The sequence below is a fragment of the Passer domesticus genome, chromosome 8 (genome assembly GCF_036417665.1).
Source record: "Passer domesticus isolate bPasDom1 chromosome 8, bPasDom1.hap1, whole genome shotgun sequence".
Taxonomy (NCBI): domain Eukaryota; kingdom Metazoa; phylum Chordata; class Aves; order Passeriformes; family Passeridae; genus Passer; species Passer domesticus.
This window is the reverse complement of record NC_087481.1, coordinates 5,557,015-5,582,071: the sequence shown is the minus strand read 5'-3', so window position 1 is coordinate 5,582,071 and position 25,057 is coordinate 5,557,015. Positions and strand designations below refer to the sequence as shown.

Sequence of the window (25,057 nt, the reverse complement as noted above, 5' to 3'; positions counted from 1 at the left end):
GCCTGAGGAGAGAAATTTTGTTGAGCCTTCGGACAGTTCCCATCTATCCCTGCTCCTAAAGCTGCTTTGAATTATCTTGGGAACCTGAGCATGAGATAAACTGTCAGGACTTTAGTGAGAGGAAAAGTAAGGCACAGAGGCCAAAGTGTAAATGCAGAGTCTGGGGACTCTGTTGTGGGGATCTGGGCCCTGCAAACATATGTTTTTCCTTGTGAATGGCTGATTCCTTCTGTATCTCCTCCTGAAATTTCTGAGGACCAGGGCTGGTGCTGGTACTGCAGCCACACAAACTCCCCACGGAGCTTTGTGGGACCCAGTGGGAATCATTGATTTGCTGCTTTTGATGAAAAGTTGTGACATGAACCTCAGTGTCAGGGAGGTGACACGTTAATGCTGCTGCTGTCAGACAGTGCCCACACACCGTGTCTGGAGACAGCTCTGGAGAAGATGAAGAAAAACCAGGATTAAATCCCATGTGCTACTGAGCTCTATCAGAAACTGCTTGGAGTGAAGTCTGTGAAGTGACTGGGGAGAGCTGGGTGAAAGGGACAGCTCCGAGAAGTGTGTGGTACATCAGAGATGTCCTAATACTGATCTTTGCACGGAGATGAAAAAGTATCAGTTTGCATGGCCTGAATGTCTGGCTCTGGAAATTCTGCATTGCACAAGATGTGCTGAGCTCATCTGGCTCTGAAATATCATCTCTGCACCTTAGCCAGGAACAGCATCAGAGTTCTGAACAGATTCATCAAAACCAGTCATAACCCAGAGGCAAACCTTGGCAATACACATCTGTGGCAGGTGAGGAGACCAAAAGCTTCCATTCTTGTTCTTGGAGAATGAATTCAGCAATAAAATAATCCTCTCTCTTGGCATGAAAATACTTTAGTTTCAGCTCTGCCCCAGACTATCAGTGTCAAGGATTTCTCAGGGTGCTTGGGGGTAGGTTCTCCCCCTGGAGCTCTCTGCAGGTTGATGCGATTCCAGATGTTCCCTCAGGTTCAGATGTTTTGCTGCCTGAACAGAGTGTGCAGAACAGGGATTACAAGCACTGACATTTGCTGTGCTAGAAAGTGCAAGGGACACATTTGTGTCAATGAAGGTCACACCTTGAACTGGGAGGATCAATTCTTGTTGTGCTCAGCAGAGTCTGGGGAGAGAGGGGATTTCCAAAGGAAATCTTGGTCCATGTAGGGCTGAGGCTCTCTCCAGGCTGGCTCCAGCCCCTCAGGGTGCCCAGGAGCAGGGCTTGCCCACAGCCCAGTGCTCCCTCCTTAGCCCTGGCGCTGCCCAGGGAAGAGCCATGGCTGAGGCTCTGCAGGAGCACACAGGCTCAGCCCTGCTCCAACATGGGATCCATGGGCCAGGGCACGCTGGGCTTTGCCCCTACAGCTCCCAAGTGTGTCCAGAGAAACTGCAAGGAGAGGCTCACCTCTGTCAGGGGAACCCCTCTGTGCACAGGGACCCCCACTCCTGGGGTGGCTGTGCCAGGGACCCCCAGTCCTGGGAACCTGGAGCAAGTGGAAAGCACAACTTTGCAAAATGCTGCCTGTGCCTGAAGCAAATGCAAGGAGAACTGGGGTGTGAAAAATAAAATTTGTTTATTACAGAAAAACAGCAGCAAAAATACAGAAGATATTTACAGTGTAAGAATATTTGTAACAACAACAATCGATAGAACATATATACATAAAAACCTACCTAACAAAAATATCTGAAATGTATTTACAGAAGTCAAAAATAGCCCTACAATCTACATTCTAAAGAACAACAACAAACAGCAGAACATATATACAAAAGGGTGGTGTCTCTGTCTGTGCTGTCCATCGCACCTGGAAGAAAAGCAAATGCCACGGTCACTCCAGTCAGGCACAGAGGGCTCTTGCATGTGCCCCCAGGCTGGCACATGCTGGCCCAGCAGCAGGACTCTGCTACCAGAACTGGGCCTGGCTGGTTCTGGCATGGAGCTTGTGTGGAGTAAAGCAGGCACAGGACAGGTTGTGGATGGCCACCAGAATCAAGTGTCCCTGAGCAGGGAGCACCCAGCCCAGCCCCAGCCTGGCAGCAGGAGACCCACTCTGCCTGTCCTGCTGCTGGCATTGCTCTTCATGCCAAGATCATGGCCTCTTCCTCACCTTTTTAATCAATATCCATGTCCTCAATGGACTCTTCCATATCCACCTCCATCTCTTCCTCTCCAGGGTCTTCTCCGTCTATTTCCATCTCCTCCTCCGTATCAATCTTGGTATCTACCTCCATCTCCTCCTCTCTGTCTGGGACAGCCTGCAGAGGTAGTAAAACCTCAGAGTGGGCTCCCTGTCCCACTCCATCCCCACAGAGCTCCAGCCCACCTGGGCAGGTGGGGGTGTCCACCTCCATGGAATGGCACCAGACCTTCCTCAGAACAAAGGGGAGCATCCTGCAGGGCTGGATGATGAAATGCAGGCAGTCAGGAGCTGTCAGGAATGATGGGGGTATCGGGGGGATAAGAAGAGTGAAAGGCGAGGGCAGGAGCAAGGTGCAGAGCATGCGAACACAACGAACAACAGTTGTGTTGTGCCCTTTGCTGGGCGCTGGACGTTCCAGCTGGAGCGTGGGCTGTGACATCACAGTTCCCAGGCTCCATCTGAAGCGGACAGTGGAGACCATGGAATGATGGAGTCCCTGAACGGTTGGGCTTGCAAGGGAGCCTGAAGAACAACATCTTGTTCCCAGCTGAGCCGTCTTCCCCCAGAGCATGCTGCTCAGAGCCCTGTTGCCAAGGATGGGGCATGCACAGCCTCTGTGCACAGCCTGGGCCAGTGCCCCACCACCCCCAGTGGAAAAGAGCAGCTTCCCTAGATGCAGCTTCAATCAACCTGCTGCAGTTGAAAGCCATCCCCCCTTGTCCTGTCAGCACAGGCCCTGCTGAACACTCTGTCCCCTTCTTTCCTGCAGGACCCTTCCAGTCCTGCACAGCCACAGTGAGGCCGCCCAGTGTCTCCTCTCTCCAGGCTGAGCATCCCCAGCCCCACTTGCCCAGCAGTCAGTCACATCAGGGCGAGTCAAGGCTGAAGGGTAGCAAATAGCATCAGGAACTGAGAGATGCTAGCTTTAGACCCAGGTTTGCCTCTAAATGTTCAAAATTAATAACAGCGGAGGGGAAGATGGTGGGACACTGGTTCTGTTCTAACTGGTGATTTTTTTTTTTTTTTCTTTTCTGTCATGCTGCCCCAGAATTTTCTGTTTGAAAGGAAGCCTGGCACAATGTCCATTGTCTTCTCCATTTGTGAAAGACCAAGCGGACCTTTTTTCATTTCTTCAGGCCTCCTTCTCTCTTTTGTTCCCTCCAGACCACTCAGTACATTTCTGCTGTTGTTTGGAGCACGTGCTTCCCTCTTTCCTGATCCCCTGGGCTTCTTTTTTCTCTGGCTGCCATGGACACTCTTAATTGTGGATTTTTATGCCTTCATCTACTTCTGACCTCCAGCCCTGGGAACCTGGAGCAAGTGGAAACTACAACTTTGCAAAATGCTGCCTGTGTCTGAAGCAAAAGCAAGGAGAACTGGAGTGTGAAAAATAAAATTTGTTTATTAGAGAAGAACAGCAGCAAAAATACAGAACATATTTACATTGCAAGAATATTTGCAACAACAACAATCAATAGAACATATATACAGAAAAACCTACCTAGGAAAACTATGGGAAACGTATTTACAGAAGTCAAAAAGAGCCCTACAATCGATATTCTAAAGAAAAACAACAAACAGTAGAACATATATACAAAAGGGTGGTGTCTCTGTGATGTCCATCGCACCTGGAAGAAAAGCAAATGCCACGGTCACTCCAGTCAGGCACAGAGGGCTCTTGCATGTGCCCCCAGGCTGGCAGACACTGGCCCAGCAGCAGGACTCTGCTACCAGAACTGAGCCTGGCTGGCTCTGGGATGGAGCTTGTGTGGAGCAAAGCAGGCACAGGACAGGCTGTGGATGGCCACCAGAATCCAGTGCCCGGGGTACAATGTCCATGAGCAGGGAGCACCCAGCCCAGCCCCAGCCTGGCAGCAGGAGACCCACTCAGCCTGTCCTGCTGCTGGCATTGCCCTTCATGCCAAGATCATGGCCTCTTCCTCACCTTTTTAATCAATATCCATGTCCTCAATGGACTCTTCCATATCCAATTCCATCTCCTCTTCCACCGTCACCTCCACCTCCACCTCCATCTCCTCCTCCCCACTGTCTTCTCCCTCCGTCTCCATCTCCTCCTCCGTATCAATCTTTGTATCCACCTCCATCTCCTCCTCTCTGTCTGGGACAGCCTGCAGAGGCAGCAAAACCTCAGAGTGGGCTCCCTGTCCCACTCCATGCCCACAGAGCTCCAGCCCACCCGGGCAGGTGGGGGGTGTCCACCTCCATGGAATGGCACCATACCTTCCTCAGAACAAAGGGGAGCATGCTGCAGGGCTGGATAACAAAATCCAGGCACTAAGGACCTTTCAGGACTGAATGGGTTATCAGGGGGCAGGTGAAAAGCAGAGTGGGCAGGAGCAGGGTGAAGAGCATGCGAACACAACGAACAACAGTTGTGTTGTGCCCTTTGCTGGGCACTGGATGTTCCAGCTGGAGCGTGGGCTGTGACATCACAGTTCCCAGGCTCCATCTGAAGTGGACAGTGGAGACCATAGAATGATGGAGTCCCTGAACGGTTGGGCTTGCAAGGGGCCTGAAGAACAACATCTTGTTCCCAGCTGAGCAGTCTTCCCCCAGAGCAGGCTGCTCAGAGCCCTGTTGCCAAGGATGGGGCATGCACAGCCTCTGTGCACAGCCTGGGCCAGTGCCCCACCACCCCCAGTGGAAAAGAGCAGCTTCCTTAGATGCAGCTTCAATCAACCTGCTGCAGTTGAAAGCCAATCCCCCCTTGTCCTGTCAGCACAGGCCCTGCTGAACACTCTGTCCCCTTCTTTCCTGCGGGACCCTTCCAGTCCTGCACAGCCACAGTGAGGCCGCCCAGTGTCTCCTCTCTCCAGGCTGAGCATCCCCAGCCCCACTTGCCCAGCAGTCAGTCACATCAGGGCCAGTCAAGGCTGCAGGGTAGCAAATAGCATCAGGAACTGAGAGATGCAAGCTTTAGACCCAGGTTTGCCTCTAAATGTACAAAATTAATAACAGTGGAGAGGAAGATGGTGGGACACTGGTTCTGTTCTAACTGGTGATTTATTTTTCTTCTTTTCTGTCATGCTGACCCAGGTTTTTCAGTTTGAAAGGAAGCTTGGCACAATGTCCATTGTCTTCTCCATTTGTGAAACACCAAGCGGAGTCTGGGCAGGCTGATATGCAGAGCAAAACCTGAAAATATACTAGTGATCCTGAGCCTGGGGGATGCAGCTAAACCCAGCCAAAAGGAATTTCTGGAAAGCTGATCCTGGTTTACATTATCTTGAGTTTGGCTTTGCCAACTTCACCAGTCATTTATGAAAAAGCAAACAAAAAACTCAAACCAAATCAGACAAAAACCCAAATCAATCAAACAAACAAACCCATGCAGCAAACCAATCAAACAAATAGATAAAAAACGCCAAATAAAACCAAAGGAAATGAAGAGATAGTATTAGTTGCAAGGATAGCACAGCAGGAAAATGGATGTTTGCCACAGGATCACCATCAAAAGCCACATAGAACAGCTGCTCCAAAATATACCTGAGAGGAGAAAAAGAAAAAGTGATGCATGGCAACTTTGGGGGCAGCTCCACATTCAGGTGAAGGATGAGCACGCAGTGGTACAGATCCAGCATTGCCCACCCTCCAGGCTGCTGTTTGCTCCTGATGAAAGCCCCTTGCAGGACTGTGGCCCCTCTCAGTGCAGTGTCAGTCACTGCCAGAGCTCTCAGCTGAGCCACTGGCATTTGCAGAGTGACATCCAGCCGCAATCCTGCTGCCTGCTGAGCATCTGTGGAAGATCCTGAGCATCTTCATGCCTAAGACTACAAAACAGCTCAGGATTTCTCTGAACTGCTTTTCAGGGGGGGTTTCCATATCCCCGTGAGATCTGCTCATCCTTCAACATGTATGACTTGATGTACAATGATGCATTTGTGTTCCTTTCCTTCCTCCTGTGTGCCAGTGAGAAACCATCCATGTGACTGGAGTACATTGTGTGCAGGGAAATTGATTCCTGGCTTGCCATTTTGCTTCACTGTCACTCAGCTGAACATGGTCCTTATCTAAGAAGGACTTAGAACTTGCAACAAGTGATAAATTAACCTGCTCCACTCTCCTTAGCATGGGTGTGATGAGTGTTAAGGAAAGCAGCAAGCGCTTGCCTGGATGGGAGCCTGTTCTTTGCCAGGGAGGAGGGAGAAAATCTTGCTTGGAGTAAAGAAAGCAACTCTGCTTCCCCAGGAAGAGAAGCAATTAAACATGTGAGTGCTGCATGGGATGATTTGCACAAGGATTGTCTACAATGCAGGAATGTTCCCAATAAGCCATGCTTCTCCTGACCTTCATTTTTCTGGGTTTCCACCACATGATAGAAGAGACTCTCAATGAAAAAAAGCAAAACAACTTGTGGGGAGACGTTTTTTCCTTTCTTCAGGCTTCCTCTTTCTTTTGTTCCCTCCAGAGCTCTCACTACATTTCTGCTGTGGTTTGGAGCACGTGCTTCCCTGGGCTTCTTTTGGCTCTGGGTGTCATGGACACTCTTAATTGTGGATTTTTATGCCTTCATCTACTTCTGACCTCCAGCCCTGGGAACCTGGAGCAAGTGGAAACTACACCTTGGCAATATGCTGCCTGTGCCTGAAGCAAATGCAAGGAGAACTGGGGTGTGAAAAATAAAATTTGTTTAGTAGAGAAGAACAGCAGCAAAAATACAGAATAGATTTACATTGCAAGAATATTTGTAACAACAACAATCGATAGAACATATATACAGAAAAACCTATCTAACAAAAAATATATGAAACGTATTTACAGAAGACAAACACCAAAAAACCTATATCCTAAAGACAACATCAAAGTGTAAAACGTATGTAGAAAAAGGTGGCATCTCTCTCCATGATGTCCATCGCACCTGGAAGAAAAGCAAATGCCACGGTCAGTCCAGTCAGGCACAGAGGGCTCTTGCATGTGCCCCCAGGCTGGCAGACACTGGCCCAGCAGCAGGACTCTGCTACCAGAACTGAGCCTGGCTGGGTCTGGGACGGAGCTTGTGTGGAGCAAGCAGGCACAGGACAGGCTGCGGATGGCCACCAGAATCCAGTGCCCTGGGTACAATGTCCCTGAGCAGGGAGCACCCAGCCCAGCCCCAGCCTGGCAGCAGGAGACCCACTCTGCCTGTCCTGCTGCATGCAGTGGTCTTCATGCCAAGATTATGGCCTCTTCCTCACCTTTTTAATCAATATCCATGTCCACAATGGAGTCTTCCATATCCACATCCATCTCTTCTTCCACCGTCACCTCCACCTCCACCTCCACGTCCATCTCCTCCTCCCCACTGTCTTCTCCCTCCGTCTCCATGTCCTCCTCTCTATCAATCTCTATATCCACCTCCATCTCCTCTTCTCTGTCTGGGACAGCCTGCAGAGGCAGCAAAACCTCAGAGTGGGCTCCCTGTCCCACTCCATCCCCACAGAGCTCCAGCCCACCCGGGCAGGTGGGGGGTTGTCCACCTCCATGGAATGGCACCAGACCTTCCTCAGGACAAATGGGAGCATCCTGCAGGGCTGGATGACAAAATCCAGGCACTAAGGATCTTTCAGGACTGAGGAAAGCTGACAAGCAGAGTGGGCAGGAGCAGGGTGAAGAGCATGCAAACACAGCGGCCAAGGGTTGTGTTGTGCCCTTTGCTGGGCGCTGGACGTTCCAGCTGGAGCGTGGGCTGTGACATCACAGTTCCCAGGCTCCATCTGAAGTGGACAGTGGAGACCATGGAATGATGGAGTCCCTGAACGGTTGGGCTTGCAAGGGAGCCTGAAGAACAACATCTTGTTCCCAGCTGAGCCGTCTTCCCCCAGAGCATGCTGCTCAGAGCCCTGTTGCCAAGGATGGGGCATGCACAGCCTCTGTGCACAGCCTGGGCCAGTGCCCCACCACCCCCAGTGGGAAAGAGCAGCTTCCTTAGATGCAGCTTCAATCAACCTGCTGCAGTTGAAAGCCATCCCCACTTGTCCTGTCACCACAGGCCCTGCTGAACACTCTGTCCCCTTCTTTCCTGCGGGACCCTTCCAGTCCTGCACAGCCACAGTGAGGCCTCCCAGTGTCTCCTCTCTCCAGGCTGAGCATACCCAGCCCCACTTGCCCAGCAGTCAGTCACATCAGGGCCAGTCAAGGCTGCAGGGTAGCAAATAGCATCAGGAACTGAGAGATGCAAGCTTTAGACCCAGGTTTGCCTCTAAATGTACAAAATTAATAACAGTGGAGAGGAAGATGGTGGGACACTGGTTCTGTTCTAACTGGTGATTTATTTTTCTTCTTTTCTGTCATGCTGACCCAGGTTTTTCAGTTTGAAAGGAAGCTTGGCACAATGTCCATTGTCTTCTCCATTTGTGAAACACCAAGCGGAGTCTGGGCAGGCTGATATGCAGAGCAAAACCTGAAAATATACTAGTGATCCTGAGCCTGGGGGATGCAGCTAAACCCAGCCAAAAGGAATTTCTGGAAAGCTGATCCTGGTTTACATTATCTTGAGTTTGGCTTTGCCAACTTCACCAGTCATTTATGAAAAAGCAAACAAAAAACTCAAACCAAATCAGACAAAAACCCAAATCAATCAAACAAACAAACCCATGCAGCAAACCAATCAAACAAATAGATAAAAAACGCCAAATAAAACCAAAGGAAATGAAGAGATAGTATTAGTTGTGAGGATAGCACAGCAGGCAAATGGATGTTTGCCACAGGATCACCATCAAAAGCCACATAGAACAGCTGCTCCAAAATATACCCAAGAGGAGAAAAAGAAAAAGTGATCCATGGCAACTTTGGGGGCAGCTCCACATTCAGGTGAAGGATGAGCACGCAGTGGTACAGATCCAGCATTGCCCACCCTCCAGGCTGCTGTTTGCTCCTGATGAAAGACCCTTGCAGGACTGCAGCCCCTCTCAGTGCAGTGTCAGTCACTGCCAGAGCTCTCAGCTGAGCCACTGGCATTTCCAGAGTGACATCCAGTGGGATACCCTTTTCGGTTTGTCTCCTAATGCCACAGGGGTCCTAAACAGTGTATGCCATCCCATTTTTGTTCTGTTGATATTGACTGCTTGGTTTTATTTTGTCAGCAGTTCTATTCATTCTGAATTGGAATATGATGAAGATACTAAGGAAGTTAGCACCTATAATTAGTGCACATAGCTTAACTGATGCGGCAGCTCATTTAATGCTTGCTAGGAAAGAACTAGAAAGATTTAATGAACAAAATTGGTAAAAAAAGAAATGGGGGATTTGTAATAAGTAGTAATACATTTGTTCATTAATTAAATCAATAGCTAAATAACTATACAATATAAAAGAATAGTTAAATAGCCAAAAAAACTTCTTGTGCAGATACATATGGTTGCTGGTTTACTATAGTGCTTTGGGAATTCCATTGTAAAGTTATGCCTTGTGAAAGGAAAGTAATGAGAAGCAGCTGTAATAACAATCCTTAAACTCACTAGAATTGCTTAGCTTGCAGAAAGTGTATAGTACTAGTAAGAATTGCTTAGCTTGCAGAAAAGTGTATAGTGTTCTGTACAGATATGCCTTATAAGGCATAAGTTCACTCAGCGTTTACAAAGAGGAAGAATAAGGGGGACTAAGCCTTCATCCCACGACCACCAGAAGGCAGAAAAAGACCCCCTAGCAACTGAATGAGCAAGTGCAGAAGACAGATCACGTCATCCCTAAACCCGGAGAAGAAGGCAATAAAAGGTGGACTCAGGGGATAGGAATTTTGTGAGCCAAAGTGGAGCGGAGACTCCGGGCCGCCCAGCGCTGTCCTTGCTTATTCTTGCTTGCAAAAATAATAAAGATAATTATTTGATCCTTAAATTCAGTGGACTTGTTTATCACACTACCCAGACCCTAAACTGCCCCAAATGTGCCCCAGAAATGTCTCCAGGGACCCCAGAGTGGCCCCTTTTACCCTGTGCGTGAAAATAATAAAAAAATATGTCAAAAGATCTAAAAATAGCACTAATTAGCATTAAGAAGGAGAAATAAATGGCCAATAGTGGTCAATGATTTAATGAAAGGAATTGTTTTATTTAAAACCAATGACAAATAAATTTTTGATTGCTAAAAATGTATTCAATTTTTCACATAAATATCAAAGGTAATAGAAATATACAGTAATACTAATATAAATTTAAAAACTATAATTATAATTTTATAAATTAATCAATCTTATTTATTTTAAAAATGCATACTTTTTTATGTTTTGGGATGTCAGTCCCAGGTGGGCCATGTCAGACATGGTGAGGCTGGGGTGAGGAGCAGGTTGTCCAAAATGGGTCAGCCTGCAAGGGGCTTGTTCCTCTCCATGCCCAGATCTCCTAGGGAGACATTCAGCATCAAGATCACCTGGGGAATCGTTCTTTCACCTCTTTTCTGAACTGAAAAATAAAAACCCACACACGTGATTAAAACCAAACATCATGCTGTCGGTGCACTTTGAAATCTCCCTCCTTAACAGAATTCCAGACTGACTCCAAGCTGCTTCACAAGCCCTGGAGGCTTGGAGGAAAATTGAAGTAAGAGAAAGAGCTCCCCAGGGCTTTCTGTATTTTAATCAGCCCTACGGTGGATTTGGGGCTGGGTCCAGGAGCCTCAGGCACTGAGAGAAGGATGAAGAAGCTGCTCAAGGAGTCAGCAGCAAAACTCCAAGTGCCTTGGAGCATGGCTGGGCCCCAGGGAGGGCAGGGAGTGCCAAAAGCTCCCCAGGGACTGCTGAGAGCAGATCCTTGAGGCCAGGAGTGCAGGGAGCCCAAGGCTCTGGGCAGGGAACTGCAATGCTGAGCAAGGCCTGGGCTGGCTGGGGGAAGCAGAAAGGCCAAGCCCTGAGCCCAGCCTGGGCCAGCAGGGCCTGTCCCTCACGGGTGGTTCGGGGCTCTCTGTGGGGCAGGGGGATGTCAGGGGCAGCAAGGACAAATGCCATCAACCTGCAGCCCCTGCCAGCCTGGCCAGGTAGGCCGAGGGAGAGCCAAAGTGCAGCCCCTGCCAGGAAAGTTCCTGCTGTGGGGCCTCCAGAGGCGCTGCCCGAGCCCAGGGCACAAAGGCCTGGGTGCCTGTGGCCCTGCCAGCCCTGCCCAGCCCTCGGCCATCTGTCCTGCAGGCTGTGCCCCCTGTGCGTGCTGCTCCTGTGCCCTGGCCGGCTGCACTCGCCCCTCTCGCTGTGCCCCAGCATTTCTCAGCCAGCGTTTCTGTGCCCTCCCTGGGCTCCCTGCACCCAGCGCTGCCGGCTCCTGGCACACAGAGCCGGCCATGGCCCAGCCTCACGCTGCCACACCTCGAGCACCACAATTCCACCCTGGCAGGGACTTTGCTTTCTCCTCAGCTCCAGCCTGAACCTTCCAAGCTGCACTTTGGGGATGTTTACTGCAATTCCCACTCCCAAGGAAAGCTCTGTCTCCTGCTGCTCACAAACAGGGAAGGGCTGGTGGGAGAAGTGCTGGTCAGAGGCTGTTTGGGGCACAGTCACCATGAAATTATGAGTTGTTTCAATATTGTGTGAAAGAAGGAGGGGCATCAATAAATTTTCTGCCCTGGACTTTTAAGGGCAGCATTTGGCCTATTGAGGATGCAGATTTGGGGAGTACCAAATCAGGTATTGATTTTTTAAAGATAAACAGCCCTTACAAACAACGAGTTCCAGGAAGGATGGAAACGCTTCAAAAAAGAAATCTTGAAGGAGCAAGAGTAGGCTGTCCCTTTGTGCAGAAAGATGACCCAGAGGGGGAAATGACTGTCATGGCTAGGCATGGAGCTTTTGCAGGAATTTAGGGATTACAAAGAGGGTGCAGCATCTTTGGACATAGGGGCAGGTAAATCAAGAAATGTTTAAGGTTGTTGTTAGTTTGTGCAGAAAGAAAATTAGAGAAATGAAAGCTCAATTAGGACTTAATATGGATACTTCTGTGAAGGATAATTATTATGTTTTTATAAGCACATTAATGTCAAAAGGAGGGGTAAGGACAACCTGCATTTCTTATTGTGGGAGATATGGTTACCAAAGATGAAGAATGGGCTGAGGTACTTCACCTCTTCTTTGCCTCAGTTTTCAACAGTAAGACAGGCCATCCTCAGGACAAGTGTTCTCCTGAGCTGGTAGATGGGCACAGGGAGCAGAACAGCCCCCTGGAATCCAGGAGGAAGCAGCTGGGGACCTGCTGAGCCACTCAGGTGCTCACAGGTGTCTCTGGGAGCAGATGGGATCCATCCTAGAGGGATGAGGGAGCTGGTGGATGATCTCCCCAAGTTGCTCTCAATCATTCACCATCAGTCCTGGCTCAGCAGGGAGGCCCCAGAGGAGTGGAGGTGCCAATGTGAGCCCATCCCCAAGAAGGGCTGGAAGGAGGATCTGGGGAACTCCAGGCCTGTCAGCCTGACCTGGGTGCTTGGCAAGGTTATGGAACAGATCACCTTGAGAGCCATCACAGGGCACCCACAGGATGGCCGAGGCATCAGAGCCAGCCAGCATGGATTTCAGTATCTGCATTGTTGGTCTGGATGAGGGGATTGAGTCCAGCATCAGCAAATTTTCAGATAACACCAAGCTGGGTGTGAGTGTGGATCTGCTGGAGGAGAGGAGGGCTCTACACAGGGCCCTGGACAGGCTGGATCCAGGGCCCAAATCCAACAAGGTGAGGTTAAACAAGACCAAGTGCCGGGCCCTGCACTTTGGCCACAACAACCCCTGCAGCACTACAGGCTGGGGACAGAGTGGCTGGACAACAGCCAGGCAGAAAAGGACTTGAGGGATCAGCACCTGCTCTGCTGCTCCTTCCCGTCTCCCCCAGGGCCCTTGCAGAGCCCCAGCCATGCTGTTTGCCCCCAGCCTGCCCACGGCCAGCCTGGGGCTGCTCACCCTGGGGCTTTTCTGTGCTGAGCATTGGCCTGGCCGTGTTCTTGAGAGAGCCTGGGCAAGGAGCCTGCAGCCCCCAGGGCCTGGCCTGAGGCATCAGCGCTGCCCCAGCAGTGCCCATGGCCTGTCCCTGCTGCAGCCCCGGCACTGCCACCCCCAGGACTGTGCCCGGCCCTGAGAGCACTCAGGCCCTGCAGCAACACCAGGGCCACCAGGGCAGCGGGGCAGGGCCACGGCAGCAGCACTGGCAACACCAAGTGCTGCTGCTGCTGCTGGGCACAGCTGCTGTGCCAGCACTGATCTGCCCCCAGCTCTGCACACAGACATTGCTGCTGCAGCTCCAGAGAAGGCAACAAAAGGGCATCTCTGAAGAAAACTCTGCTGGGAGATACTTAATTCGTCTAAAGCCACCGAGTGCACAGCTCCTCATTGTCACAGTCTGCGGCCACGGTGAATGTGGAGAGAAACAAAGTCAGAAATAGCAGAAACAATTATCTAGCTTTAGGGAGAATATTAAAAAAAAAAGACAGGGAAATCAAAGAACCAAACCAACAGAACTATCAAAAATTAATTTTGTTACAAGTTATTTGCAGAAATTGGCCAGCAGTTTAATGCTTCCTAAGATGTCCAGTCATCAGTCTCCACACTGCAGCCTTGAGCTCCTGGTGCCTCAGGCTGTAGATGAGGGGATTCAGGGCTGGAGGCACCACCAAATACAGAACTGACACCAACAGATCCAGGAATGGGGCGGAAATGGAGGAGGGTTTCAGGCAGGCAAATACCGCAGTGCTGAGAAATGCATTTCTCCTGCATTTTTCCTTTACAGATTATTTCAGTCATCTCCTGAGAGGTGCAGATTGTTCTGGGGCTTTTCATGAACTGACTGTACTCTTGATTTAGATGGAGACTGTAGAATTGATTTCAGATGTAGCAGAATCTGAAGTGAACACAGAAACAAACTCCCTCTGTCAGCCCATTTTCATCTTCTAGATCACTTTCAAGATGTCCTTGGGGGTGTTGGAATGATGATCACACAGCTCTCCACTTCTGGCTGCAGGCTCTCCAGATTGTTTCTCTGCATTCAGTCAGGCTTGCATTCCCCAGGAGTTCTTGGTAGCCTGTCATGTTTTCTTAGGGTAGAACAGTAACAATGAAAACCTTACCAATGGCACAACTGCCCAGCCCACAAGGAAAAGAAAAGAACAAGCTGCAAAATTCTTCAAATATTTGTCCTGCTTTGCTGCAAGAGTTGTGCTGCACACACAGTGTGGAAAGCTGCAGTTGGTGGCAACCTTGTGACAGAAGCTGTACCTCGTTCTTCAGGAAAGGTTCATGGACAAAGCAAACAGGACTGAGGAGAAGATTCTGGAAAAACTGAAAGAGCTTTTAAGAAATTAAATGAAAATTGAAACAATTCAAGACGTTTTTCTCGATTTGTTTTTATGCTCCCCTTTTCCATCTTCCACTAGTTGTCCATCCCATTAATTCCAAACAGATCTCACCGCTAAGATCCATGAGTTGGCAAGTTTTAGACATTTTAAGATACCATGACCTACACACACTTTGGCTTCCCCTGTTTTTCTTGGAAAGCAATGCTGGAGGGGTAAGTGCAGTGTTTGTGTCAGGTACAAATTCTGCATTCAGGGAATGCGCTCTGAGAGGGTTTGACCCTCAGCAGGAACAATGCATAGCAGGGACTGAGGGGATTCCTAAGCCACTGTGCAGGAGTCCAGACTCTGGCTCTTGGCTGAACTCGGCAAAGTTCCCGTGTTTGGACAGGCTCAGGGGCTGCCCTCGGGGAACGTGGGGCTCGGGGCGGGCGCGAGCGGGCAACGGACAAACGGACACGGGGACAAACGGCCCCGGAGCTTCAGTTGCAGCAGCAGCAGCAGCAGCAGCAGCAGCGGCAGTAGCAGCGGCAGCAGCAGCAGCGAGAGAAAAAACTTTAGATTCTGTTCCCCTCTCCCTCTCCCTCTCCCGCTGTCCCGCACCTCTCCCGCTCTCCCTTTCCCGGTCTCCCCTCCTCTCCCCGCCTCCCTCTCCCCGTGCCCGGCCGGGCCATGCCCCCGGCCCGCCCCCGGCCCAGGGCGGGGCTGCCCCGTGCCCGCCCCCGGCCGTCCCACCGAGGTCTGGTCCCAGCCCGGCTCTGGCCGTGCTGGCGCTGGCGCTGCTGGGCGGGGTTCAGTGCCTGGGGCGGCATCGCAGGCTTTTGGCTCCGCCTGGCTAAACCCCGGCCCCGGCCCCGGCCCCGGCCCCGACCCCGGCCCCGGCCCCGGCCCCGGCTCCTCCCGGGGCCCGCGGAGGACACAGGCGGCGTTTCCTCTCCCGCCGCCTCCGCTGTGGCTTGCCCGGCCCGAGCTCCGCTGCTCGGCAGCGCGGCCCCCGGCCCCGCGGCTCCCGTGTCCCGTTGCAGGGAGCGAACGCCGGGGGATGGCCGGGCCGGGGCGGGTGAGGGGCGCTCGGGGGCCGTTGCTGGCCCCGGGCCGAGCGCTGACAGCCGCGTCCCGCCCGCAGGGAAGGCACAGGAGGCCCTGCAGGAGCGGTACCGCCTGGGCTCGCTGCTGGGGCGTGGAGGATTCGGCAGCGTCTGCTCGGGGACGCGGCTTTCGGACGGCGCCCCGGTGAGTGGCGGGGCCGGCGGGAGGAGGAGGAGGGGTCGCAGGAGGAGGAGGAGGAGGATGGGGCTGGGCAGGGCGGGCGTTGAGCTCAGCCCGCTGCTCCCCTTGGCTTGCAGGTGGCCATCAAAAGGGTGCCTCGGAACCGCATCTGGCATTGGAGCGAGCTGGTGAGTGAGCCGGGACAGCGGGAGAAGCCGGGCTGTGCCGGGCGGGGATGATCCGAGCCCTGGCAGGGTGGAAGCCGCCAGGACATCCCGAGGGAGAGCGGGCGTGGGGCCAGCGCAGGGCGCAGAGCATCCCGGGCTGGCTGAGGGGTTGCCCAGCCCTGGCCCAGCATCGGCCCCACTGACGGCATCATGCTCCTCCCGCAGCCCGACGGCACCAGCGCTCCCCTGGAGGTTGTGCTGCTGGACAAGGTGTCCACTGGCTTCCCCGGTGTCATCCAGCTGCTGGAGTGGCTTGAGCTCCCGAGCGACGTTGTGATGGTGCTGGAGCGGCCAGAGCACTCTCAGGACCTCCTGCATTTCATTCAAGCACGGGGGTTCCTGCGCGAGGAGGTGGCGCGGCAGCTGTTCCGCCAGGTGCTGGAGGCCGTGCGGCACTGCACCAGCTGCGGGGTCCTGCACCGCGATATAAAACCAGAGAACATCCTGGTTGACCTGGCCACCGGGCAGGCCAAATTGATTGACTTTGGCTGTGGCACCTACCTGCAAGAGACAGCCTACACTCACTTTGCAGGTGAGCCTACACAGGGCTGTGCTCCCGCTCCTGGCATCTCACGGCCCAAGATCTCACAGCCCAAGCTGGGTGTGGCAGCGGGGATTCTCCCTTTTGCTGCCACTCATGGGACTGAATCTGCAGCTGAGTTGCTTTAGAGCAGGGCTGGGTGGGGAGCCATCTTCCAGCCCTGCTGGCAGCCTTTGCCCACCACTCTGCCCAGGACTGGGGCTGGGCTGGTGCAGCCAGCCTGACAAAAACAGTCGTGGGTCAGGGTAGCAGAGAGGGAGGTCAGAACCTGTGCCCCAGCTGGTTTGGTGTGCAGGCAAGAGGAAGGGCTTGGACTGCTCCACTTGCCCTGTTTGTCTTGCCTTTATAATATGTTTGGGTCAATGCAGACAGGGAGAATGAGGGCATGGTTTTTCCCCGGCATGCAGTGGGTATTTCCTTTGCATGTCATGGTTGGGCCTAGCCAGGGCTTCCACTGTCCCCTTCCCACACCAGTGGCTTTTTTTGCAATCCCAAGTTTGTACACCAGTCCCAGATGCTGGTGAGAGGACAGTGGTCACCCTGTGTGCCACTGATGCAGCCCCCGCCCGCCCAGGGATGCTGGGGCCAGGCTCTGGGAGCAGCAGCATCCCCCTGATGAACTCCATCTGTATTCCACAGGAACACCATCATACAGCCCCCCGGAATGGACCCGCTTTGGCTGGTACCATGGCGAGCCAGCTACCATCTGGTCCCTGGGCATCCTGCTGCACGAGATGGTCTGTGGGAAGATGCCTTTCAGGAGGGGCTGGAACTTCAGCTGGGGCCAGCTCTCACTGCCACAACGGCTCTCTCCAGGTGAATCCTCTTCTCTGGGCACAGGGGGAATACCAGTGCTGGGAGACAGCAGCGGGCTCAGGAGCATCCCGCTCTGGCAGCTGCTGAGGAGGTGGCACATGTCCTGCTCTCCCCCAAAACCAAGAATTGATGGGGAAAGTTCAGGCCCAGCTCTGAGCGCATCCAGCATGGCCTGGGCATGGGAATAGTGGGGCAAAGCAGACAGGAGCCTTCTCCAGCTGACGGGCAGTTTCTGGTTTCTCTCCCCAGAGTGCCAAAATCTGATTGGGTGGTGTTTATCCATGCACCCCTTGGCCAGACCCTCATTAGAAGAGGTGTTCTGTCATCCTTGGATGCAGGATGTTCATCTGCCCTAGAAGAAGGGAGAGAGCCACAGGCACACTGTGCTGCAGGGCCCTGGTAAGTGTCATCTGCACACATGCCTTGGCAATGAGAAGCAAAGAAAGCCAGCCCGTGTCACTGCACCAGGGTCATGGGATGGGAACATGCAGCCCTTGTGCTGGAGCTGAGCTGCTCTGCCCAGCCCTGGTGGCTGCCATCCAAGCAGGTTTTGCTTGTCCTGGTTCCCTGACAGCTGGGGCCCTGGGCAGAGCCCTGACAGCCTGGTCTCACCCCAGGGAAGGAGAAGGAGCCCCCAGAGAAGCTGTACCAGGTGGGGCTGCTGCTGCAGGAGACAGCGAGGATGACATGAAGGATGACATGAAGGATGACAACCTCTTCCTCAACCTGGCCACCAGCAGTTGAAGGTGATGCACTTTGATTGTGGCACCTTCTTCAAAGCCAAACTCCACAGGGAATTTGCAGATGAGTCCACACCTGGGGAAATGCTCCCAGATTTGGGTATTGCCCAGCCTGGCTGGGAAGCAAAGGTTCCCCCCTTTTGCTGAGGCAGATGCAGCTGATCCTTCAGTCGGCTGCCCAGCTGCTTTTGGCAGGGCTGGGGGCATGGGCTGGGGTGGGTACGAAATGGGAGTGGGCTCCTGGTCCTGCCAACAGCCCCCAGCACCCACCGTGCCCCAGGCTGGGGCTGGGGCTGGGGCAGCCAGCCCAACACAAATAAACCCCCATGGTGGGAGCAGAGGTGGGACTCCCAAATCTGTGCACAGGTGCCTTGCTGTGCAGGCAAGGAAGGGCTTGGGCAGCTCCACTGCCCTTGTTCGCTTTGGGATCATGGTTACTGTGGGGGACAGTGCAGGGGGAAGGGAGAAAGCCTGGGCTTTGCTCACACATGGCTGGGTTTTTCCCTGGCATGCAGGGCTTGGGCCTTCCTCAATCCCCTCACAGACATATGATTTTTCCCTTTGTTCTTTTTATCCCTTTTTGTCTGTAATCTATTTTCAACAATTTGTTGTTTGTTTTTCTAGAGGAAGCATTCTGGTTGGTCCAGTCTAGATCAGGAAGTTCTTGGGAGCAGCTGCGGCGTGGATGGGCCGTGCCCTTGGAGCAGGCTGAGGACATCGTTTGGGACCAGCTTTTCTTCCAGCCATGGATGGCATGAGGTGGGTCCCCGTCTGCTTGGCAGGGTGGGATCAGAGCTTTTGGGAGACGGCAGCAAGCACAGGAGCGTCCTGCTCTGGGCAGCTGCTGAGCAGGTGGATGTGCCGTGGCTGGCTGCAGGCTGGGCACATGTCCTGCCCTCCTGCCCTGCTCCCAAAGGCAGCACTGATGGGCAGCTCTGGGCACTGCTCTGGGCACAGCCAGCATGGCCTGGGCACCACGGGCAGCTGGGACAAGGGGACAGGAGCCTTCAGCTGACGGGCAGTTTCTGCTTTTTCTCCTTGCAGCCGGGCTCTGCGGATGCTGAGGCTGCTCTGGGCTCTGCCGGGGCTCTGCTGGAGCTCAGCACCGGGCCGGAATCAGCCAAAGAAGAAATGGTGTCACCTGCAGCACAGACTTGCTTGAGCATTTTGGCAACACAGCTCAAGTTTGCAGAGTGTAGACCTCCAAGGGAAAACATGACACCTCCCAAAAATTAAACTTGTTCAATACCTTCTGAAATGAAATCAATCTGGGAGGACTCCAAATGACATTTTTCAGCTTGCTCAAGATGTAGCTCAGCCCTTTCTCTGAACAGTTCTCTCCCCCACCTGCATTTTACTTCTCAACTGCTCCCTTTTTTCCCCCAGTGAATTCCCAGCCCGTTGCTGTCTCCATCACTTGCTGGCCTTCCTTGTTGCCCCTGACCACAAGGAGGGCTGAGCCCCAGGTTTAGGGACTCATGCTGTCACTGGCTGAGGAGCAGCAATGTTTCAGAGGTCCAGTGGGATTTTAGTGTCATTCAGAGCCACTCTCCAGCCCTCAGCTCTCCTCACTGCTGAGTTCCCTCTCCCTTGTCTTCATCCTTGCAGCAGGATGAGCTCTGTGAATCCCCTTGAGCCTCCCCACTCTTCCCAGCCAATGCACCCACTTCAGTGAGGCTGAAGCTGAAGCTTCTCTGTCTCCTCTGGCACACCAGTCCAGTCCCCTGTGTTGGGAGCCCCAGTCCCAGAGCACAGCACACAGCAGCGCAGTCCAGGCTGGAGCAGCTGCCCTGCAGCCCTGGCTTGGCTGTTTGTGGCAGCTGAATGCTCCCTGTTTCCAGCTGTCCCTGCAGGATGGCCCCAGGGCAGAGCCCAGCCGGGCTCCCACTGCAGCCCCTGGAGCTTGGGGCAGACAGTGCTCCCAGAGCTGAGGTTCATGGGGAGCACCCGGAGCTGTGCCTCGCACTCAGTGCTGGCAAGTGTTGTGTTCTCATCTCCTGCAGCCTGAGGGGAAAACAACCTGTGCTGCCAGGCCAGCACTGCCCCTCTGGGCAGGGACAATGCTGAAGGGCTTTCCCATTCCAGAGGATCCTGCACTGAGCCTTGGCAGGGCCTGGCAGGGCTGGAGCTGGGTCTGGCCTGCTGTCTGTGACTCGCTGCCCACCAACCACCCCCACCCACCACGCTCCATCCTCTAGAGACAGAAGGGTCTGTGTGTGCCAGGGGCTCTTGGATGTCTCTGTACCCAGGGACAGAAGGCTCTGTGTGTGCCAGGGGCTCTTGGATGTCTCTGTACCCAGGGACAGAAGGGTCTGTGTGTGTGCCAGGGGCTCTAGGATGTCTCTGTATCCATGGACAGAAGGGTCTGTGTGTGCCAGGGGCTCTTGGATGTCTCTGTATCCATGGAGAGAAGGGTCTGTGTGTGCCAGGGGCTCTTGGATGTCTCTGTACCCAGGGACAGAAGGGTCTGTGTGTGCCAGGGGCTCTTGGATGTCTCTGTATCCATGGACAGAAGGGTCTGTGTGTGCCAGGGGCTCTTGGATGTCTCTGTATCCATGGACAGAAGGGTCTGTGTGTGCCAGGGGGTCTTGGATGTCTCTGTATCCATGAAGAGAATGCTCTGTGTGTGCCAGGGTTTCCATAATGTCTCTGTACCCATGGGTATGGGATGAACACGGACAGTGAAAGTGTCAGTCACGTTGCTTGCACACTCCTTTCTTTGTGTACAAGACACATCCATGCACACCCCCACATATTGGTATATTAATAGGATAGGAATGGATAGAGACTTCGCACAGAGCTCTAACTTTGGCATAGCTCACCCTTTAGCCAGAGACCAGGGGATTGTTTTCCCCAGCTCTGTGTGAGAAGATGTCCAAGAGCTGAAGGAGCAGCATTCAGAAGCAGTTTCAGGATTTTTACGCCGGAAGTAGAGCTCACAGCCATCCATATAACTTGCCATATTCATTGGGATGGGCTGCTGCTTCTTTAGGAATATGGCCCAATGCAGACACGAGACTTGGAAAAATCCCAGCTCTCTGTGGGTTTGTGCAAAAGGGGGAACAGCACAAACACTTTGTGCCTGCCTGGGGGCACAAGGTCCAAGGAGCTTTAGTGGCAGAGGGTGACCTGGGCTGGTGGCAGGTGAAGTTCCATTCCATGACATCTCAGAGTGGCACAGGACAAAGGTCCAAGTAGGTCCAGTGTTTTTCATGAACCCCAACCCCACTGATGAAGTCCTTGGAGTGCTGCACATCCTCTAGGAAAGGCTGCTGTCACACAATCCATTGGGATTTATAACTTTCATTTGCAACACTTTAAATCCAAATTTCAAACTGCAATATTTTTACATTCAAGACACAGTAATGCATAAATGCATAATAAATCTTTCAATTTCCTATTGATTCAATCACAATTTAAAATAACATAATATTGCAAACAAAACCCAGAATCTTTTAAAAAAGTGATGCTGAGGTCAGTAATATGGATCCATGCCATCAGAACATTTACAGAGTAACTGTGTTCTCTTTTTAAAAAGATCAGTTACCTCTTAATCCAAAGTTAGAGAAGATTTTCACTACACATTTGTTTTTTGTTTTTATCTTTCATGTTTTTTTATTTTCTTTTTTGTCCAGTGTTTTTAACAGAGAACTCGTAATAAAAAAGGAATGTACAGCAAAATGAGATACATTTCTGACAAACAATGAAAATGTCAGCTCCTCCTCTGTTTACTTTTCTCTGGATACCCTGAAGAAAAAACTCTAGCAGATATGAGCAGAGGTGTGAAGTGTTTCATTTGGACTGAGCTGGAGTTCAGCACTGCTGACATCCTGATCCAGTCAAGTGCTGCAGAATTCTTTTGCAGATCTCAAACCCTGTGTTTGCAGGCACAGCACCTGCAGTGCTGACGCACCAATGCACATGAATAACTCTGTTATTCCCTCTCAGAATTCGGGCTCTGCCCCAGCAGGAGGTGCTGCAGCCCTTTGCTCCTGGTTCCCATGTGGAGCAGCTCCCTTCCTGCTGGCTGAGCTGCTCAGGCAGAGCCCGGCAGCTCCTGGCCCTGCAGGGCTGAGGCTTTTCCCCACTGCTGGGCACAGACTGATGGAGCAGCACTGCTGAACACGGGCACACAGAGGGACCAGGAGCAGCTGCCTTTGGCCACCTGAGGCTCCAAGGCCAGACTCTGAGCAGCCAGGGCTGGAAGAGACTCGCAGGCTCCCTGGTGGCTGTGCTGCCCCACTTGTGCCCGGCCCAGCTTTGCTTGGGGCAGAGGGAGAACAAGGGGCAGCTCGCTCCCAGCCCCAGCCCAGGGACCCCTCCAGCTCCAGGGCTGGGGGTACTGTCAGCACCTGCTGCTCCAGCCACCGCTCCTGCTGGCCCTGACAGCAACACCCAAACCGGGGCTGATCCCGAGGGAGCAGCAGCAGGGCCTGGATCTGATCCCTGACTCTGGGGCAGGGCTGGACAAATGACCCCACAGCAGCAGCAGCAGCAGCAGCAACACATGGAGCTGACTTTCAATGTCGTCTTGACTTTTTAAGATTTTCTAAGTGTTCTGATGTTTGCATTCTTGTACCAAACTTTCTCACACACTTTCTGTAAACAACTTATTGTTTTGCATTCTTTTATGGAGGAGGAGAAACATGATGGACTGTTTTTTTGTCCTTGGAGAGGTGGCACTTTCACCCTCCAATCCACTGTCATATTTGGAAATCTATAAATGTTGGAGTAAAAAAATAAACTTCTCCTTTTTCCTGCCTTGAGAGCAACAACGTCTCTGCATCGTGTTGTCTTGTGTCCTATAGTGTCATTTCAGCACAGCCCCTGCCACTCTTCCCTGCCGTGTGCAGCGGTGTCACAGCAGCCTGAGGCACTGGGAGCCCCCAGTGCCAGCAGGGACTAGAGATGACAGCCCTGGGCTCCTGGAGATTGTGCAAGTAAGGGAGCTGGGGACTCCCTGTCCATGGGGGGATTCCAGATGGAAGAGGCTGCTGTGCCCAGGCAGCTCCAAGGTCACAGCAAGGAGGGTCTCGACCACTGGATCTGTGCCAGTCCCACAGTCCTGGGCAGCAGCCACTGAGCCCTGGGGGAACAGAGGGCACAGCAAGAGGGACAAAACCAGGCAAGGTCAGAGACTGGAGAGAGTCAAGACATGAGAGCAGGAGCAGCTGCTCCATTGCACTCTTGGAGAAAGCTCCTGGCTGGTTCAAAGTGCTGAAAGGTGTGAAGGGCAGAGAGGAGGCCTCACCAAACAATGCTCCTGTTTCCACACCCTCCCCTCTCTGTGTCCCAGACGGAATTGGATGGACTGTGTTCTTCTCTCTGAGTTGTCTCGTTCAGCATGAGCAGCTTAGCACCAGCAGCTGAAGGAGCTGAAGCCTCAGGCCACAAGAGCGTAGCAAGAGGGAACATTTGGAGCAAAGTAATGCTGCTCAAATAGACCCAGCTGAATGCAGCGGATATAATAATGGAATCACAGCATCATTTCTGTTGGAAAAGACCTCTGAGCTCATCCAGTCCAGCTGTTCACCCAGCAGTGCCAAGCCCAGCACTAAACCCTGTCCCTGAAGTGCCAAGGTCTGAACAACAGCCCTGAGTGAGGCCTGAACAGCAGGCCCTGAGCCAAAGGTGGCCTCTGGATGAACCTTCCAACCAAAGGTCATCTTTTTATCTGCTCATTAATGAAATATGCATTGTCATTAGAACTGTGATAGATGTAGCCACTCATTAGTGAAACATGTATTGACCTTTCTGTATTTAGAAACTGGACAAGGCCATGAAATCTGACATCTGGCCTTGTTTGGGGCTGAAGGATCAAAGTCACCTCCCTTGGTTCCTCCCGGAGCCCTGGCCAGGCTTTGGGAGGAACCCAAGAGGAGGATGAAACCAGATGTTCTTGCACTAGAAGTGCTGTCAGTTTGTTCATTCAGCACTGTCAGAGCTGGGCCCTCTCACAGCAAGGTTGGAGCCTCACCTGTGGCTGGAGGCACCTGCAGGAATTCCCAATGTCCAGGAGTGGCTCTGCAGCCCTTGGCTGGGACAGCTTCCCCTGCTGCTGTGTGGATCTGGGAGATGGTGAAGTCTGAGGGTAACTGGTGCTGGATTTTTCTTAATCACTGCAGGCAATCTTTGGTGCTGATGATTGGTTGCATTGCTGAGCTGCTCCTTTTGTGATCCTTTGCTGCTTTGAGCTGCAGTAAATGACACTGATTCCTTCAGTTGGGAGTCTGTGCCTTTGGTGCTCACCCTGCCCACTGGTAAATCAAACTGGCACAGTCTGGCCAGATCACAACAAAATGTCACTTGTTAAATGTAAATGTGAGGAATCAGTGGCATCAGAAATTCCCAGATGGGAAGTCCTTCCCTGGAGTTGGCTGGCTCTGGAGTGGGCTGAGGTCGCAGCACTGTGTGAGCAGTGGGGCAGTTGGTTAAAAGAATCAGACCTCCTGGATGTCTTAAAACGTATCCAAAAATTGCATACGGAAAAGGAAAACAACTTGTGGGCTTGGACAGACAAAGATGAATTAGTTAACAGTACATTGGAAACAGCATCTTCAGAAGGAACAATTATTGTTTGAATTCTCCCACATGGAGCAACAGAAGAAGGTTTCAATCTTGAGCTCCGATGCATTTGTGCAAGTGAAATATTAATATCATAAATAACTATGTACATATTTATAGTATAATAAGACCTTAATATATATATATTGATATATATGTTTTATATGTATGTCTATACCTATCTAGCTATATCTATATTTCTATATCAATATCTATATCAATGTATAAAATAGTAATAATGTGAAATAGTGCTGACAATACTGATTTGGTAGCTTTGGCTGCTCAGGGATGTAACACTAAACACTCTACAGAAAAGGAATGGCCAGGACCCTAATGTCAGAAGTAAACTTTGTGAGATTGTATACAATGAAAAAAGGAGGAGGGGATGAAATTGTCTATTTTTACAGGGTTTGCTGATACTGTGATGCAGAGTGCTTTGTCTGTTACTGTGAAAAATACCATGATTCAGACTGCAGTGTTTTTCATGAACCAGACTATCCTCAAGCTGCAGGATTTGTTGAACGGGTGAAGGAGTTGTTA

General features: G+C 52.1%; 2 protein-coding genes and 1 long non-coding RNA gene across 3 annotated transcripts in view; 2 read left to right on the top strand and 1 right to left on the bottom strand.

Moving 5' to 3' along the window:
* The window catches only part of LOC135306179 (zinc finger protein 850-like), a gene marked incomplete at its 5' end in the record, with an annotated part of 412,436 nt that overhangs the window by 62,407 nt on the left and 324,972 nt on the right, over positions 1–25,057 (top strand). The window lies entirely within an intron of this gene.
* Positions 6,552–7,802, bottom strand: LOC135305756 (uncharacterized). The gene is made up of 3 exons (XR_010366740.1): positions 7,667–7,802; positions 7,364–7,553; positions 6,552–6,794 (listed from the first exon to the last, which is right to left on the bottom strand). It is a non-coding gene; the product is annotated as an uncharacterized LOC135305756 (long non-coding RNA).
* LOC135305964 (serine/threonine-protein kinase pim-1-like) lies at positions 12,620–17,173 on the top strand (the record flags this gene model as incomplete). Its single annotated transcript, XM_064429541.1, has 5 exons — positions 12,620–12,730; positions 15,552–15,653; positions 15,767–15,817; positions 16,022–16,388; positions 17,037–17,173. Coding segments are annotated over exons 1-5 (768 nt in total), but the record flags the coding sequence as incomplete, so codon positions are not given.